At 43.0% G+C, this 14,535-nt stretch overlaps 1 protein-coding gene across 1 annotated transcript in view; it reads left to right on the forward strand.

The window, feature by feature from the left end:
* TSPAN7 (tetraspanin 7) overlaps nt 1-14,535 on the forward strand; it is a 129,083-nt gene that overhangs the window by 105,766 nt on the left and 8,782 nt on the right. Inside the window, exons 3-6 of the mRNA XM_019747856.3 lie at nt 3,482-3,556; nt 6,560-6,655; nt 8,072-8,227; nt 14,172-14,255. Coding sequence (XP_019603415.1) covers nt 3,482-3,556; nt 6,560-6,655; nt 8,072-8,227; nt 14,172-14,255 — 411 coding nt within the window. The remainder of the gene's footprint in view (nt 1-3,481; nt 3,557-6,559; nt 6,656-8,071; nt 8,228-14,171; nt 14,256-14,535) is intronic.

Below are 14,535 nucleotides of genomic sequence, written 5' to 3' on the forward strand. Positions count from 1 at the left end.
GCAGTGCCATGGATTGGCTACCAGTACCAGTGCTGGGTGCCTTTATTCTAATCGGACAGAGACAGCAGTGATGTTTCCCAAAGAGTTTAGGGCAGGCTGTTAAAAGGTTGTTCCTATGATTCTTAACTTTTGGGTAGACTAGTTGCCTAAGTCTCTACTCACTGCCGATGCTCTTCATTAAGAGTTAATGTTAAAGGATTTTATAGATAAAAGGTAACAAGGGCCTCTCCTCAAAAGAAAATTTTATTTAAAAGGATTTTTTTTTCAGACGTCTCCTTCGGTGAAAGTGGGGAGCAGAGATTCCATCAGTACTGTGTTGCCTGCCCTTCCTTATTTAGTTCTAGTTCATAGTAACATTTAAGACCATCTAGTGACAGATATGGGTATGAGGGTAATTCACTCCAAAGGAAATACCTTCCAAACTGGCACAGGTCAGTCTCTTTGTTGGCAGTGTCTTGGAACTTGTGCTTGATTTAGCACATTCTGGTCTATAGTTGCCCCGGCCACCACTGATTTCTTCCGGGTTGGTGGAAAAGCCATAGTGAGGCCAGATGGAACCACTTCTGGTGCTATCACCTGCCATTCTATGCTAACGTCCTGAGTCTACCTTCTGGTATTTCTTTAAAAGCACTAGGATTTCTTTTGTTACAGTGTCATAGTCCTCAACTTCAGATGCGTGCTTAAATCACCTGGGTGGCTTTTTAAAAACACCTTTGCCGGGGCTCTGCTTCCAGCCAATTGAACTGGAATCTATGGCGGCGAGGCTCTAGTATCACATTTTCTAAAAGCTTTCCTGGGGATCCTATTATACAGCTGGGGTCGAGAACCTCTTGTTTAGTACAATGAGTAGCAAGAGGAGGATTCATTTTAGAGGCATAGAAAAGAAGGATTGCTAAAAATCCATCCGTCCAAACAAGAAGGGGAGACCTGGTCATGAGACCTGACTGATTCTGACAGTAACTGGCTTAAGTCTTTAGTGGCAAGGTTGTAACCTCTTTGGGCATTTGTGTTCATTTATGAAAGAATGGTCAAGGTTTCTTCATCAAAGTTTCTTCCAGCCCAAATACTATGACTGAAGGGGGGGCAAAAGAGGGGTACAGTACCGGAATAGTTTTCTCTGCCCTCTTCTAAAGGTGGTTTCATACCACGCTGTCATTTTCTCCTAACACTTGGGAGCTCACTGGCAGGTGAGCCTTTTGGGGAGTAGAGAAATTTTTAGGGTTTTGTTTTGTGTTTGGTTTTGGTCTTTTAAAAACCATCATTTATTCCTTTTACCTGCTAGATGCTGTCCTGGGTACATACTACAGTTTATTTATTCCTCACCACCACTGTGAAATGCAGGTTGTGTTTTCATATTAGGGGATAAAGACTTTGAGGTTAAATAACCCGCTCAGGTTCACACAGCTAATGGGGGGAGAGCTGGGATTCGAACCCCTATATGTCTCTTTCCAGAGTCAGGATTATGTTACCACGGTATGTTCATTTGGAGAAAACTTCAACGCTACCACCTGTATTTAGTACAAGCTCTTCCCAATAGGCTTTTGGCCAAGGCCTTCTGAAGGTGAAGGAGCTGTTCTCTGGAAGCTCCTGGAAGCAGGGGACTTCTAGAGACCAAAAATTGCTGATCTGGCTGACGAGAGCAGAAGCCATTTGATTAACTGCCAACCTAGAAATTTACAGTCGTCACGTCACCTCATTAATTGCAAAACAACTGAAAATAACTATTTCTACTTTACGGAGGCCCAGAGAGACTGCTTCTTTTCTAAGAGTTAGTCTGCAGCATGGCGAGGACTCAAACCTAGGAGGACTTGTGACCACAGAGTCCAATATCCTTTCTCCCACTGGCCTCCTGACAGTTAATTTTCCATGGGACTTTGTGGTGGAGTCTAGGTCTGGTGTGAGATTCTCCCTGGAATAAACTGTGCTTCTACCTGCATTTTTGTACCAACTTGAGAGAGAGAAGTCATGTACATGGGACATTCTACTCATAACTGTGTTTGATATTTTAATGGCTGTACTTAAAATGTGTGTAGAGACTTTTGTTAATATTTCAAATGAAACTGGCATTTTAAGGCAGTATTTCTTCCTTTTAAATATGTATCGCTAGCTGAGAAAGGTAAGTTTTGGTCCTGTGTACATATGTACACAGTCAGGAGATATGTACACTTTACAAGTAAGTCATGTGGCATGTGGAGTCTATCTAAATTCTACAACATCACCTAGGGCCGTTCCAAATGCTGAGAACTGTTGAATTTCATTTTGAGATGAGAAAAAGCAGATTTTAAGGCATATACCTCGTAGGAAAAGAAAAGATTGTCTTTCCTTTTATCTGCTTTTCAAAGTCACAAAAATGGAAACCCTTAATGTCTCATAAGTACCATGTAATATCCCTGAACTTAGTCGCGCACGCGCACGCGCACACATACAAAATCAACTTGGAAAGTACAGGAAGCATGAAGTGAATAAGAAGCACTAAGGATTTTAGATGTCTGAAAACACTGGTAGTCAGTACTGTACCATACTTGCTTTTTTAAAGGCTATCCAGTCCACGTAGTATGCAGAACCAGGGAGCTAAGCAGCCCGCTGGCCACTGCTGTGGGTGCCGCATCCAGGTCTGACCGCAGTATTGAGGACGAAGGCCAACCTGAGCACATTCTGGTCTTCCTGTGAGGACGGGAGGGATACGATGCCGAAGGAAGGGAGTTTGAGGCCACTTTCTATGAGATGGTCTTAAGGAAACTAGAGAGGTTTGTCCAAATGAAGAAAAGCAGCAGGTTTGACCCTGGCTGTTTGTACATCTGAAGGGTCTGTTGTAAAGAAAGGAGGTTAGGCTGGTTCTTGTGCCTCCTGAAAGCAGATCCAACCCCAGCAAATGGAAGTTACAAGTGGAAGACTACACAGTGGAAGATTGTGGCCGAGGGAAAGGAAGTCTTTCCAGCAGCTGAACAGTTTGAATATTGAATAGATTGCAGGGGGTGGGTGGGTGGAGGGAGTCGGCGTGGCTTGCAGATGCTAGATGGAGGATGTGGGCAGATGCTAGATGGAGGATGTGGGCAGATGCCAGACGACCACAATGAGGAAGGTGGTATGAAGGATTCCCAGTCAGAGTAGAACTGTGTCCTGTGACTTCCAGAGTACCCTCTAGCTCAAAAATTCTAATGTTCAAAATGGCGGCTACCTTAGTATTAAAAAGCTCTTTCAGATTTCTCCTGGTTGAGCCTGACAGGCATGAGGCCAGTTCCTGGATGAGCTCGCCTCAGCATGTCTGCCCCAAAATGCTTGTGCATATTAAACAGACACATTCCTATATTGAGGCTCATGTGGGTAAATCTGGAGACGAGTAGTTTTAAACTTTTCGTAAACTTTGCTAGGGAATATGAGGATTTGTCTGATCCCCCCTGACAAGAAGCAACCTACCCCAAAGAAGCACTCTTCGGAATCTTGACATATCTGACTTTGTCCTTATCCACTTGATTTTCAGTATGCCATGTTTCTGTCCCTGGTGTTCCTGGCTGAGCTTGTAGCTGGCATTTCAGGGTTCGTGTTTCGTCATGAGGTGCGTATACACAAACTGGAGCTCTCAGCTAAAGGGTCTTTGGGAGGAGGAATTCTGAAACCTCATGAAATGTAAAAAGGGCGCATATAGGCTACTTGGCATCTCTAGTGGTATCGCTATTTTCCAAATGTCATGTAATACGGGCTGAAATGCCAATAAAATTTTAAATGTAGGAATTTTGCCAAACTCGAAACCTTAGGTGTTGATCCTCACGCTGTTTCTTTATATAGCTATGATAGAAAATGATTCTCCACCTTGTTTTAAAGCAGTGACCTTCAGTATAGATTAAACACTCCTTTTAAAACAGCCTGCTTCAGCAAGGTCCAAGTGTGTATCTGTATAACAGGATTCCTGAGATTGCAAAGGTAAGCCAAACTAGTTGTGGCCCAAAGACAAAGCACTAGATTTCCCCAGAGCAGCCCATGCTCTCTTCTCTCCTCCCCTGCCGCCCCAGGGGTAAAATCCACAGCCCAATAGTGAGGAGCCCAGCTGCTTTGCGTGGTGCTGAGGGAAAAGGGGAGAAGCCAGTCGTGATCCAAAACCCCTACAGCGCTTTGTTTTGAATTCACATGTAAAATTTTAGATTTTTAAAGCTGGGGGAAAAGAATTCTGAATACCGTTTTGTGATCACAACGGTTGGTTTCAAGGACACTGTCAGCTGTCCTGTGTCTCATGTGGTCATCCTTCCATGTACTGTCACTGTAGCTGTTCTAGACGATGGATCAACGCTAATGCAGAGACGAGATATTCTCATGTTGCCTGTACCCACTGTGGTATCACTTTTCAGATGTGTACAGAGGGTGGCCAAAAAATGTATATACATTTTAAGAAAGGAAAACTATTAAATTGTAATACTCAATATATACCGATAACAAAAGATGAATACAAGTCACGTTTGACTTCTGCAATAACAAGAGGTGCTCAGAGTGGTTACCATCAGCGTCCAGATGCTTCTGATTATGGTGAACTACTGCTTGAGCAACGCTGAACAAAGTGTCCACTTGTATACATTTTTCTGGCACCCCCGCTTTATTGATGACAGGTTAGAAAGTGTGTATGCTACAATAAAGTTCTGGTTTTAAATCCAAAAGTTTAAAAATCCATTATTGTAAATCCGTTATTGTACCCCGTAAATAGCAGTCAAACCGGATACTCATGTATTAGAAAGGAACAAAGTAGCAGGATCCAGGTGGAAATCACACTGAAGCTGTGTTTCTGTGGCTCTTGGAAGTCTGGCATCGTCTGTCTCAGGTCCTGCTATTGTGCTCGGAACAAGTTAAGTGCCCAGTGAGCCTGCTTTATGCACTTTCTGTCCCTTTTCCCTATTGCCCTGGTTTTTCCCTTTATCAGAGATGGTATCTCAGATGCCAGGGCTGACTTCCAGAACCCATTTCATATGCACGCTGTGTCTGGAATTAGAAGCCCCATTCTTATTCTCAGGTGAGGCGAAATCTGATGACATCACAGCCTTGACATCCCTAGAAGTATCCCCAGTACATGTGTTGTGAACTCCATTCACAACCTGGCCGGCTCCTATCTGAGCCCTTGCCCACCTTCCTCCCCTGTGCTGCTGTGACTGGGCTCCACTTAGGGGGTGTTCTCTTAATGGTTCCTGATACCTAGGGCCTGGAAGACCTCATCCACCTAAGTTTTTCATCTGAAACACTTAGGGGAGTGGTGGGGAGGGTTTACAATGCCACTCTTTGTCCACCAGTACTGGTTTTGAGTGTGGCTAAACAGTCAAACACGCATGATGACAATAGGTGACATTTAGCACCATTTACTCACAAGCATATGGTAAGAGAAGCACAGCAGGGCAGCAATGGGTTTGTTTCTTCAGAGGGAGTCCTCAAAGTGGACACCCACCCGCCCCTAAGAGACCGTACAGGTACAGTGAAATGAGAGGACACAGCCGGGTGTGGTAGCCACCTGGGCTTAGAAGCTCCATGTAACCAGTGTCTCCTTTTCTCTGGTAAGTGTCCCGTGGGCATAGCATCCAGTATCTCAGCAAGGAACATGCCTAGTTAGGAGAGTCACTATACTTAGCCCTAAGCCGCCCACCAGGTAATTATTGTCATTTGCTGTCCTCCCAGTCCAGAGTAATTTCACCAGTCAGGGACCGTTTTACCGTGAAGTGGGGTTGCCTGGTGACACACCTGACCCTCCACCTTCAGCAGGTTTCCAGGGGGAACAGAGCTTGAGAGGTAACCAAAGGTCAATGTGTTCACAGAGGAGAAAGGGTTTTGTTAACCATTTATTAACAACAAAGGTTCGTGTTCTTTAGCATCTTCTTTTGGGCCTTAGTAAAGACAGATAAGTGAAAGTTGGTTTTGCCCCACTCCTCTATGCTAGAATGAAGGTGTTTCTGGTCAAAACATGGGTTTTCCTGACCCCAGTGGCTTGTCCTTTGTCATTCTTCTGAGGAAAGGCAGAAAAGTTATAGAAAGAAAGATGGCAGAGGGTAAGGGGGGAGGGGTATGGTAGATGAGGGTAAAGGGGATCAAATATATGGTGATGGAAGGAGAACTGATTCTGGATGGTGAACATACAATGTGACAGATAGATGATGTATCACAGAATTGTACACCTGAAACCTATGTAATTTTACTAACAATTGTCACCCCAATAAATTTTTAAAAAAGAAGAAAAAAAGAAAGATGGGCACTAATTAATTCAGAGAAAGTAACTAGAAAACCCAAATTTAGCGGTTCACCACCAAAGCCCTTTTACAAACTGACCAGCCACTTCAGTGAGTCCTTTCACCAGGCAGGCTTCCTCTGGATTAGGGGTAAAGGGAACGATTTCTTTTAAATTCCTGAGCTAATAAACCCCTGGGCAAATTTCTTGAGCTCTTTCGTCTCAGAAAACAGGGCATTCTCTCTCCCTTGCCTAAACTTATTCCGAGACTTTAGAAGAGGCTCTTTTGGGGTAGAAGTTGGTAAGACTCTTGAGTGGGTTTGGGCTGCCGTGGAGAAGAACCCCATTCCTCCGTGTCTTCCATAGATCAAGGACACCTTCCTGAGGACCTACACGGATGCCATGCAGAATTACAACGGCAATGATGAGAGGAGCCGGGCGGTGGACCATGTACAGCGCAGCGTAAGTTCCAGGGGAGGGAACGGCCTGCAAAGACTGGCCTTAGCCTTGTGGGCTGCTGCTGATGTTGGACCAGTAGCATTTGCTGTTGATTCCAGTTTTCCAACTCTTGGTCCAGTTCTGTTTCCAAGGGTTGATATCTTGTACATGTCCAGGGTCCAGATATCCAGGTAATTAGTGTCAAGACCAGTCTCTGGTCTACTTTTCATTGGTAAGGATGGTGAGTATCCCAAGGAAAGCCAGTTTGCCCTTAAAGTCTGAAGCCTTGGGAAAGAGGTAGGCTGTGAGTGTATTAACAGCCTCGTTTAGAGTTGGTTCCCAAAGGCTGGCGTTCTGGAAATAGTGTCTTTAGTCTGGGTGGAGAGCTCAAGTAAGCTGCGTTCACTGGCTTGGGCAGTGCAGTGGGGATGGAGAGCGGACCTAGAAGAAACTGACGATCAGTCAGGTGTGAGTGGCCCCGGCTGCCTGGTGCTTTACAGAGGATCTGAGGAAAATAAGTGTTTCCTTGTCTGGACTCACTCAGGAGGGGAGGTGCTAGTGCTTAAGCCCATCAGGATCACCCATGGAGGCTTATGGTTTGGGGGTGGTTTTCATTTGTTTGCTTGTTTATTTTGTTTTGTTTTACTTCAGAAGCAGTATTTTAATTTGGGGGGATAATTTATTTTGATAAAATTTCAAACTTATCCAGAAAAGTTGCAAGAATGGTACAAGGAACTGTATACTTTTTACCCAGATACACAAATTATATTTTTGCTCCGTTTGTTTTAATATTCTCTGTGTCACTGGTTAGGCAATCTTTCCGTAAATTTGAAGGCCATGCAGTCTCTGTCACAACTACTCATTTCTGCCACTGTGGCACAGAAGCCACCATAGACAACACGTAAAGAAAGAGGCCTGGCTGTGTCCCAATAAAATTTCATTTACAAAACCAGGCAGCTGCTGGGCTGGAGTTTACCAGCACCAGCTCTCTTTCTTCATCTATGTGCATCTTTTGCTTTCCTCAAATGGTTTGTTTAGTTCTCAGTATAGATCCTTAGACGAGCTTTTGAAAACCATTTTTGCCTCAGCTCCCCCATCACCAATCCTCACTGAGTTGCTCTGTACCTTGAACATCACCCAAACACACAGGTGGTTTTGATGGCTAGCCAGGCCAAAGAAACACTGCTGTGCTTTGTGGACGTGCTACGAAAGCCAACACGGCCTGTCATCTGGGACGACCTTCCTTCTCTGAGTTCAAATGGGCTTCCCATTGAGCATCATTGTTAGTGGAGCTTTAGCTCATCTTTACTCACCAAAGCTGTGCCTGTTGACTTAGAGGCTTGGCCCGTGTTTCTCTTTGAAAAGTTGCAGGGCGGTGAGTGAGGAGAACATAGTCTTTGATCTGCCACACTTTGATTCTTTTCCTTTCCCTGTTAACAGCTGAGCTGCTGTGGTGTGCAGAACTACACCAACTGGAGCACCAGCCCCTACTTCCAGCAGCATGGCATCCCCCCGAGTTGCTGCATGAATGAAACCGATTGTAATCCCCAGGATCTGCACAACTTGACCGTGGCCGCCACCAAAGTTAACCAGAAGGTACTTGCTTCCTCTCTGCCCTGATGGGATCAGTGGTGAATGTTTGGGGAGGGCTGTTTTGTTTCTGAGACGTAGGTTAGACATGGTAGTCTTAAGAGGGAGTCAAGAATACTCCTTTGTGGTCCTTTATTGGCTGGGAGAGGCCCTCGAGGCTGCCCACTTCTGAAGGAGAAAGCTGTGACTCAACTCAGCCTGGCATTCCTCTCACAAGAATCGGACCAGGCATATAGTTAGGAAGGTTTAGCAAGTGGTTTCTGTTAACCCTGATGGTGATGTCAGGGAATGTTGGCTTTCTTCTTTCTGGGTGTCTTTCTTCTGCTTAATATATCTTCTCAACATGAAATTATTCACAGCTGGGTGTCAGTCCTTAGCAGGAAGGGGGAGTCAAGTTGACAGACAGCATCTGCTTCTGCTAGGAGGGTGGCCTTTATTTTAGGGAGTTCACTGCTATAGGAAAAGAAATCAGCAACTCCACTGTCAACTCACTGTCGACATCCTGACTCCAAAAGAAATTAGAGAGAGAGAAAACAAAACTGGCTAAAAGAAATGTGAAATTGAGTATGTAGTGGAAATGAGGGAAATGAAATTTCAGCAGTCAGAGAAATGCCAGGTAGAAAATCGATTTTGGTGAACACAAGGGAGAATAAAACCCTACTATTGAGTTTACCTGTGGTTATGTGACCATGTAAATTTTCTTTTCTTACGAAGATAAAGTTCTGTTCTTCTAAGATCTTCAACATTCTATGTGATCTGGGCCAACTACTGAATCATTCGTTCTCTCAAGATTAGAATTTTAAGAGATATTTTCTGTATTTTATCCATTTAACGTTGGTGTTTGTAGCATAAATGCTGCCAAGCATTGTTGCCATTCTGGAAGCTCATTTTGTCATTCTGAGCTTATTACTTTGCTATTGGTGTGGTACGGTAAGGTGTCGTGTCTTGGCTAAGAGGACATCTGCTCCTATTGGAGTTTCCTTATGAACCCAAAGTTGGAGGCCTCCTTCACCTCTCAACAGTAAGGTAGCTTCTGTTTTCCTCATGGATATCCCCACTGCATATCCATACATGTCATTATGCTGCCATTTTATGAAGTGCCAAGCTTGTCTAGCAGATGGTGGATACTCTGACTTATAAAAGGCAAGACGCGCTTTATGGCAGTGAGATGTTGGCATGCCAGAGCCTCAGGAGATCGTTTATAGACACAGCAGTCATCAAGCTTTGATAAAAGTCTTTACACCCAAATTTTCTCTTCTTTTGTGAAAGTGGAGGGTCTAGAAGTCCAGAGTACGTGGTCTGGAGTCAGACTCCACTTTAAATTCTGTCTCAGCTACTTGCTGGTCATGCGATCTTGATCAAGTGTCTTAACCTTTCTCGGTCTTGTTTTTCTCATCTGTAAATTGGAGATAATAGTTCCTGCTCCATAGGATCGATATGAGGATTGAATGAGATAAAGTCTCTAAAGCATGGTGCCTGGCACAGAGGAAGGACACAAGAAATGTTAACTGTAACATGTGATGTTAGCTGTAATGTAAACGTCAGGATGATGAGGGTGAAGTTTGCCTTCCCCTGTACCACACTGCGGCTTTTATTAGAAACGATGCAGCTGCTCCTTGTAGGAAGGATGTTTTGTTAGTACTCAAAAGCAAGTTTACAGGCATATCCCATAGTGCGCTTGTATAATCCTGACAGTTATTTCCAGAATGAAAGAGAGGGTAGCCTTTTTTCATTGCATTGATAACCTACAAATTGACCTCACTCCCTGCCCCTCCCCACAATCCTACTTTATATTTTCCTGAGCACCTCAAATACCCGGAAGAGGTGCTCAACATGTCTCTCACTTCCCTTGTACGCTGCAGCCTGGCTCCCTGAGAGGAGAAAAAGTGAATCAAAATGGAAAATCATTCGTTGAGTTTCATTAGATATTCTCATTTAATGCCCACATGAAACTCTGAGACAAATTACTGTGTTTCTCGAAAATAAGACGGGGTCTTATATTAAGTTTTGCTCCAAAAGATGCATCAGAGCTTATCTTCAGATGTCATCCTGAAAAATCATGCTAGGGCTTATTTTCCGGTTAGGTCTTATTTTTCAGGGAAACACAGTACTTCTCAGGTCTGAGTCTCTGATCCCTCATCTATAAAAGGTGGGAAACAGGGATGGGTAGAGATAGTAATAGAAGATGCTCATAAAGATTAGCCCCCCTACTGGCTCCCTCCCCCAGGAGGCGTTAGTACTGCCTCATTCTAGTTATGTGGAATCCTGTAGAGAGAATCCTATAGAGAGAATAAATACATTCTAAATCCTCATAGGTCTTTTGGTGTTTTGAACCCTCTGCTCTGACAGCACAGAAAGACGACTCTAGGCTCTTATGTGGCAGCCTGAGAAACCTACCTTGTACAAATAACTGGGAGATGGCAGGAAGGAGGGGAGAACAGTTAAGCAGGATATTTATTGTTTTGTTTGGGGGGCGGAGTTTATTTTGCTTTTGTTAACAGGATGATGAAATGTCTGCAGGTTCAGTTGGCCAATAGCCATTGACTGTGTCCCTCCTCCATAGGAAATCCTTGACATTTTTTCAGAGCAGAGGCAAGAGGATGAGAGTTATTCAGGTCGGCAGCTACCGAGATACCACTTCCCAGAACCTGTCTGGGACTAGCCGTCTACCCGTGGTATTGAAAGTCTGCCACTCACACATGTTTTCCATTGGTGACCGTGTTGATTTAGATGTGCTGAGAGGGTGAGCAAATTACCTGTTCTGTTTCTGGGTGTTTCTTAGGACACTTAGCAGGCCTCTGTAGGTTTATCTCATGCCTGACAACCAGGCTTTCGTTTTAGGAAATTAAAAGAGATCGTTGTGGGCGATAAAGTCATCGTTTAGTGGAGAACTTCAAGTGGAATGCAAACAGGGCCTGGCCTTGTGTATCAAGGCAGTTCTTGTAGTCCGCAGATCTATGCTGAGATCTGGAAAATGGGCTTGTGGGTCCACATGGTGAGTAACAGAGCTAAATCCAGAGGTAGAAGTCATTGATTTTAACCTTGGTCTTGTATCGTTTAAACAAGGAAGCTAAATCACTTTTATCTCCTCATTTTAAGTAACCCTGTTACTGATATGATTCATTAGTTTGGTTTCTTATTTGGAATAAAAAATAGTGGGGCAACTTTTCTTATAGAAGAGTGCTGCTCAAACTTTATTGGGCATGTGAAACATCTGGGGATATTATTTACATTCGTTAAAATGCACTAAAAACAAATAACCCAGGCAGATTCTAATTCAGTAGGTCTGGAGTGGGGCCTCAGATTCTGCATTTCTAACTAAACCTCAGGTATTGCTGCTGCTGCTCGTGGAAGAACCCCACTTTGAGGAATAAGGTTTAGAGAGAATGATTTTGCTGCAATTGTACCAATGCCCGGCATCTACTTCGTTTTTCTGATTTCTCTTACTGGTTGGAGTGAGAGGAAAATATCAAAAATAATGTGACTGACTCTGAAATCTCCTAAAATGGAGTAGAAATCATACTTCAGAAAAACATATTCAGCTTATATGTAGAATTGAAGTTCACAGGAAAAAAACGTCTATGCCAATCTATTGTGTAGAATAAGATAACAGCCCACCTCACTTCTTTCTAGTTTTTATTATTGGGTTTGTGTTTCCATATTTGGAGCTGACCTAACACTGGTGCTAGTCTGAACTTCATTCCTCTGCCCAACCATCGACCAGCGCTGTGAGGAGGATACAGTCATGATGGCCAGCACGGCAAAACACTATTTTAGCTGCTGCCATTTGGGAAAGTGTTAGACTAGCCACCTCTCTTCTCGCTTTGAATTCTTCCTAACCCAAACGGCTCTCCCTTCCACGACCTTTTGAAAAATAGTGCGATATACAGTTTCACTAGTAAAAATGAACTCAGCAAGCAAGCGTCTACTATAAAGAGAGAATCAAATTTCAAAACTCCCCATGAGCAATAATGTATTTCCTTTCCCACCCCTGCCCTGGCCTTCGAATTTACATCAGGTAACTATGGAGTATAGTCTGTCCATTGCATTGGAAACATGTGTCAAAGCACTGCTGCTAAGTTAATGTGTCTTTTTCTCTGCAAACAGGCTGTGAATGCATAAAATATCACTTATTAGAAGATTCAGGTTTTTCACAAGCTATGAGAAATGTTAAATTCTTCAAGTTTGAATTTAACAATGGGAGACATAGTTTTTGTTCTTCAGATGTTATTGCAACTTAATGTGCCTTTCTTGACAAATAACAATCCATTTTACTCTGTTTATAAAATTAATGTCTTGATTTTTCACAGACTTTATACATTCAAGTTGAAGCCCTTTTTCAGAAAACTGGAAAATGACCGTGTCTTCCAAAGCTGAATATATCAGTTCAGAAGTCTAGGTTGATTTGGCCCAGTTCCAAATGAACATACACATAAATTCTCTCTTTCTCTTTCTCTCTCTCCCTCCCTCTTTCTCCCTGTTTCTCCTTCTCTCCCTTCCCTCCTCCTCCTTTCCCCCTCCCTTTTCTTTTCCCCTTCCCCTCCTCCTTCCTCCTTTTCCCCTTCCCCTTCCCTGTCCCCCCTGCTGTTTGGGATGTAACAGGTAGAGTTAGTTCTTGCCTTTGTATTATTGGTGATGTACAAAATTTGGTGTTTCCTACCTGTACTAGATTGATAAAATGTAATCGAAAATGACAAGAACAAAAAACTTGTTCAGCAACATTGTTGAATGCCAACCAGATCATTTCTTTTAAAGAAAGGTGAAGAATGAAGTTTTGAACTAACACTGGAACTGGTAAAACTGGTGTTGCTTTTAATCTCAACATTCAGCGATTTCGTAGTATGTTAAATTCCCTTCATTTTATGGATAAAGTTATTGACACCCACAAAGGGGAAGTGACTTGTTCAGGGGCGTATAGGAAATTTGTGGAAGACTCTAGAACACAGGTTTTCCCTATTAATAATAATTTTTTAAAAAACTTAATAGTCTCCTTAGAAAGAATCCTAAAATGCTGTAAAGTTGGCAGGTATTCAAACATCTCCCTCTAACCAGATGATTTCACTTTATACAACATTTTGCCATTTGGTGTCGAAATGTTAGTAACTATGCTTATGATGCTGATTCTTCCTGTTCAATTTCTTTAAGTCTATTTCTGTATGTCTACAATGTTTGCATCATAGATTTTACAGTTATCTTGCTATATTTAATCCTACTACTGAAACATTTGTGGATCAAAATATAGTTGACCCTTGAACAACACTAGTTTGAACTGTGCATGTCCACTTATACACAGGCTTTTTTCAATAAATGCCTGTACTCTTTTCGATCACAGCTGGGAGTCCACAGATGCTGAGGGCCAACTATATGCATTGATCTGCACCATTTTTTACCGGGGACTTGAGCATTCTTCGATTTTGGTCTCCACAGTGGGTCCTGGAACCAATCCCCTGCAGATACCGAGGGACAATTTAAGTTTTAGGGGAGTCATACATAGATTTTTGACCGTGCGGGTGGGGTGTCAGCACCCCAACCACTGTGTTGTTCAAGGGTCAACTCTGTATATATATATATATATATATATATATATATATATATATATATATATATATATATATATATATATATATATATATGATTTTCTTTAAACTAATCTAGCCAGGGGATGAGAGTTGGGGAGATTTAAGTGAAACGAGATTAGCCATATGTTAATTGTGATGTTAGAAGAAGGGTCATTTGCAGGTTCATTGTACTTGCTCTCTATACTTTTTTGTAGGTTTGAAAATCTTCATTTTTTTTAAAGTGTGAACATAATGCTAGTAATTCCCTAGGGTGCATTACAGTTCTACTTGACGAATGAAGGTTGGAGTGCACGTGGGAGTGTTGCAAGTTAACACAGCCCAGTCTGGCCTGGGTCAAATACGTCTCCAACACCGTCTCTCTCCGTTTCCAGGGTTGTTATGATCTGGTGACCAGTTTCATGGAGACTAACATGGGAATCATCGCTGGAGTGGCTTTTGGAATTGCATTCTCCCAGGTAGCCTATGTAATTGTGTAGTCCGGTCAAGCCTTTCCCCTGTCTCCTGCTCTCTTTTCCGTCCCTGGTCTCCAGACTCTCTGCCTGCCTCCCTGTGCCTTGGGAGAGGCTGATAGATGGGGTCAGAACTCCTTGCTCATTAGTCCTCAGGTCATCTGTTTATTGATTTTCCTTTTTCAACTTAAATGAAGTTTTGCCATCAAGGGAATATCGGTTACAGTTCAACTAATGACTAGCTCCAGAAAAACAACTTGCTTCTTCTGTAGGTCAAATGGAGGTT

This window comes from Rhinolophus sinicus, chromosome 18, assembly GCF_057876585.1.
Source record: "Rhinolophus sinicus isolate RSI-liver-muscle chromosome 18, RSI-T2T, whole genome shotgun sequence".
NCBI classification, from domain to species: Eukaryota; Metazoa; Chordata; class Mammalia; order Chiroptera; family Rhinolophidae; genus Rhinolophus; species Rhinolophus sinicus.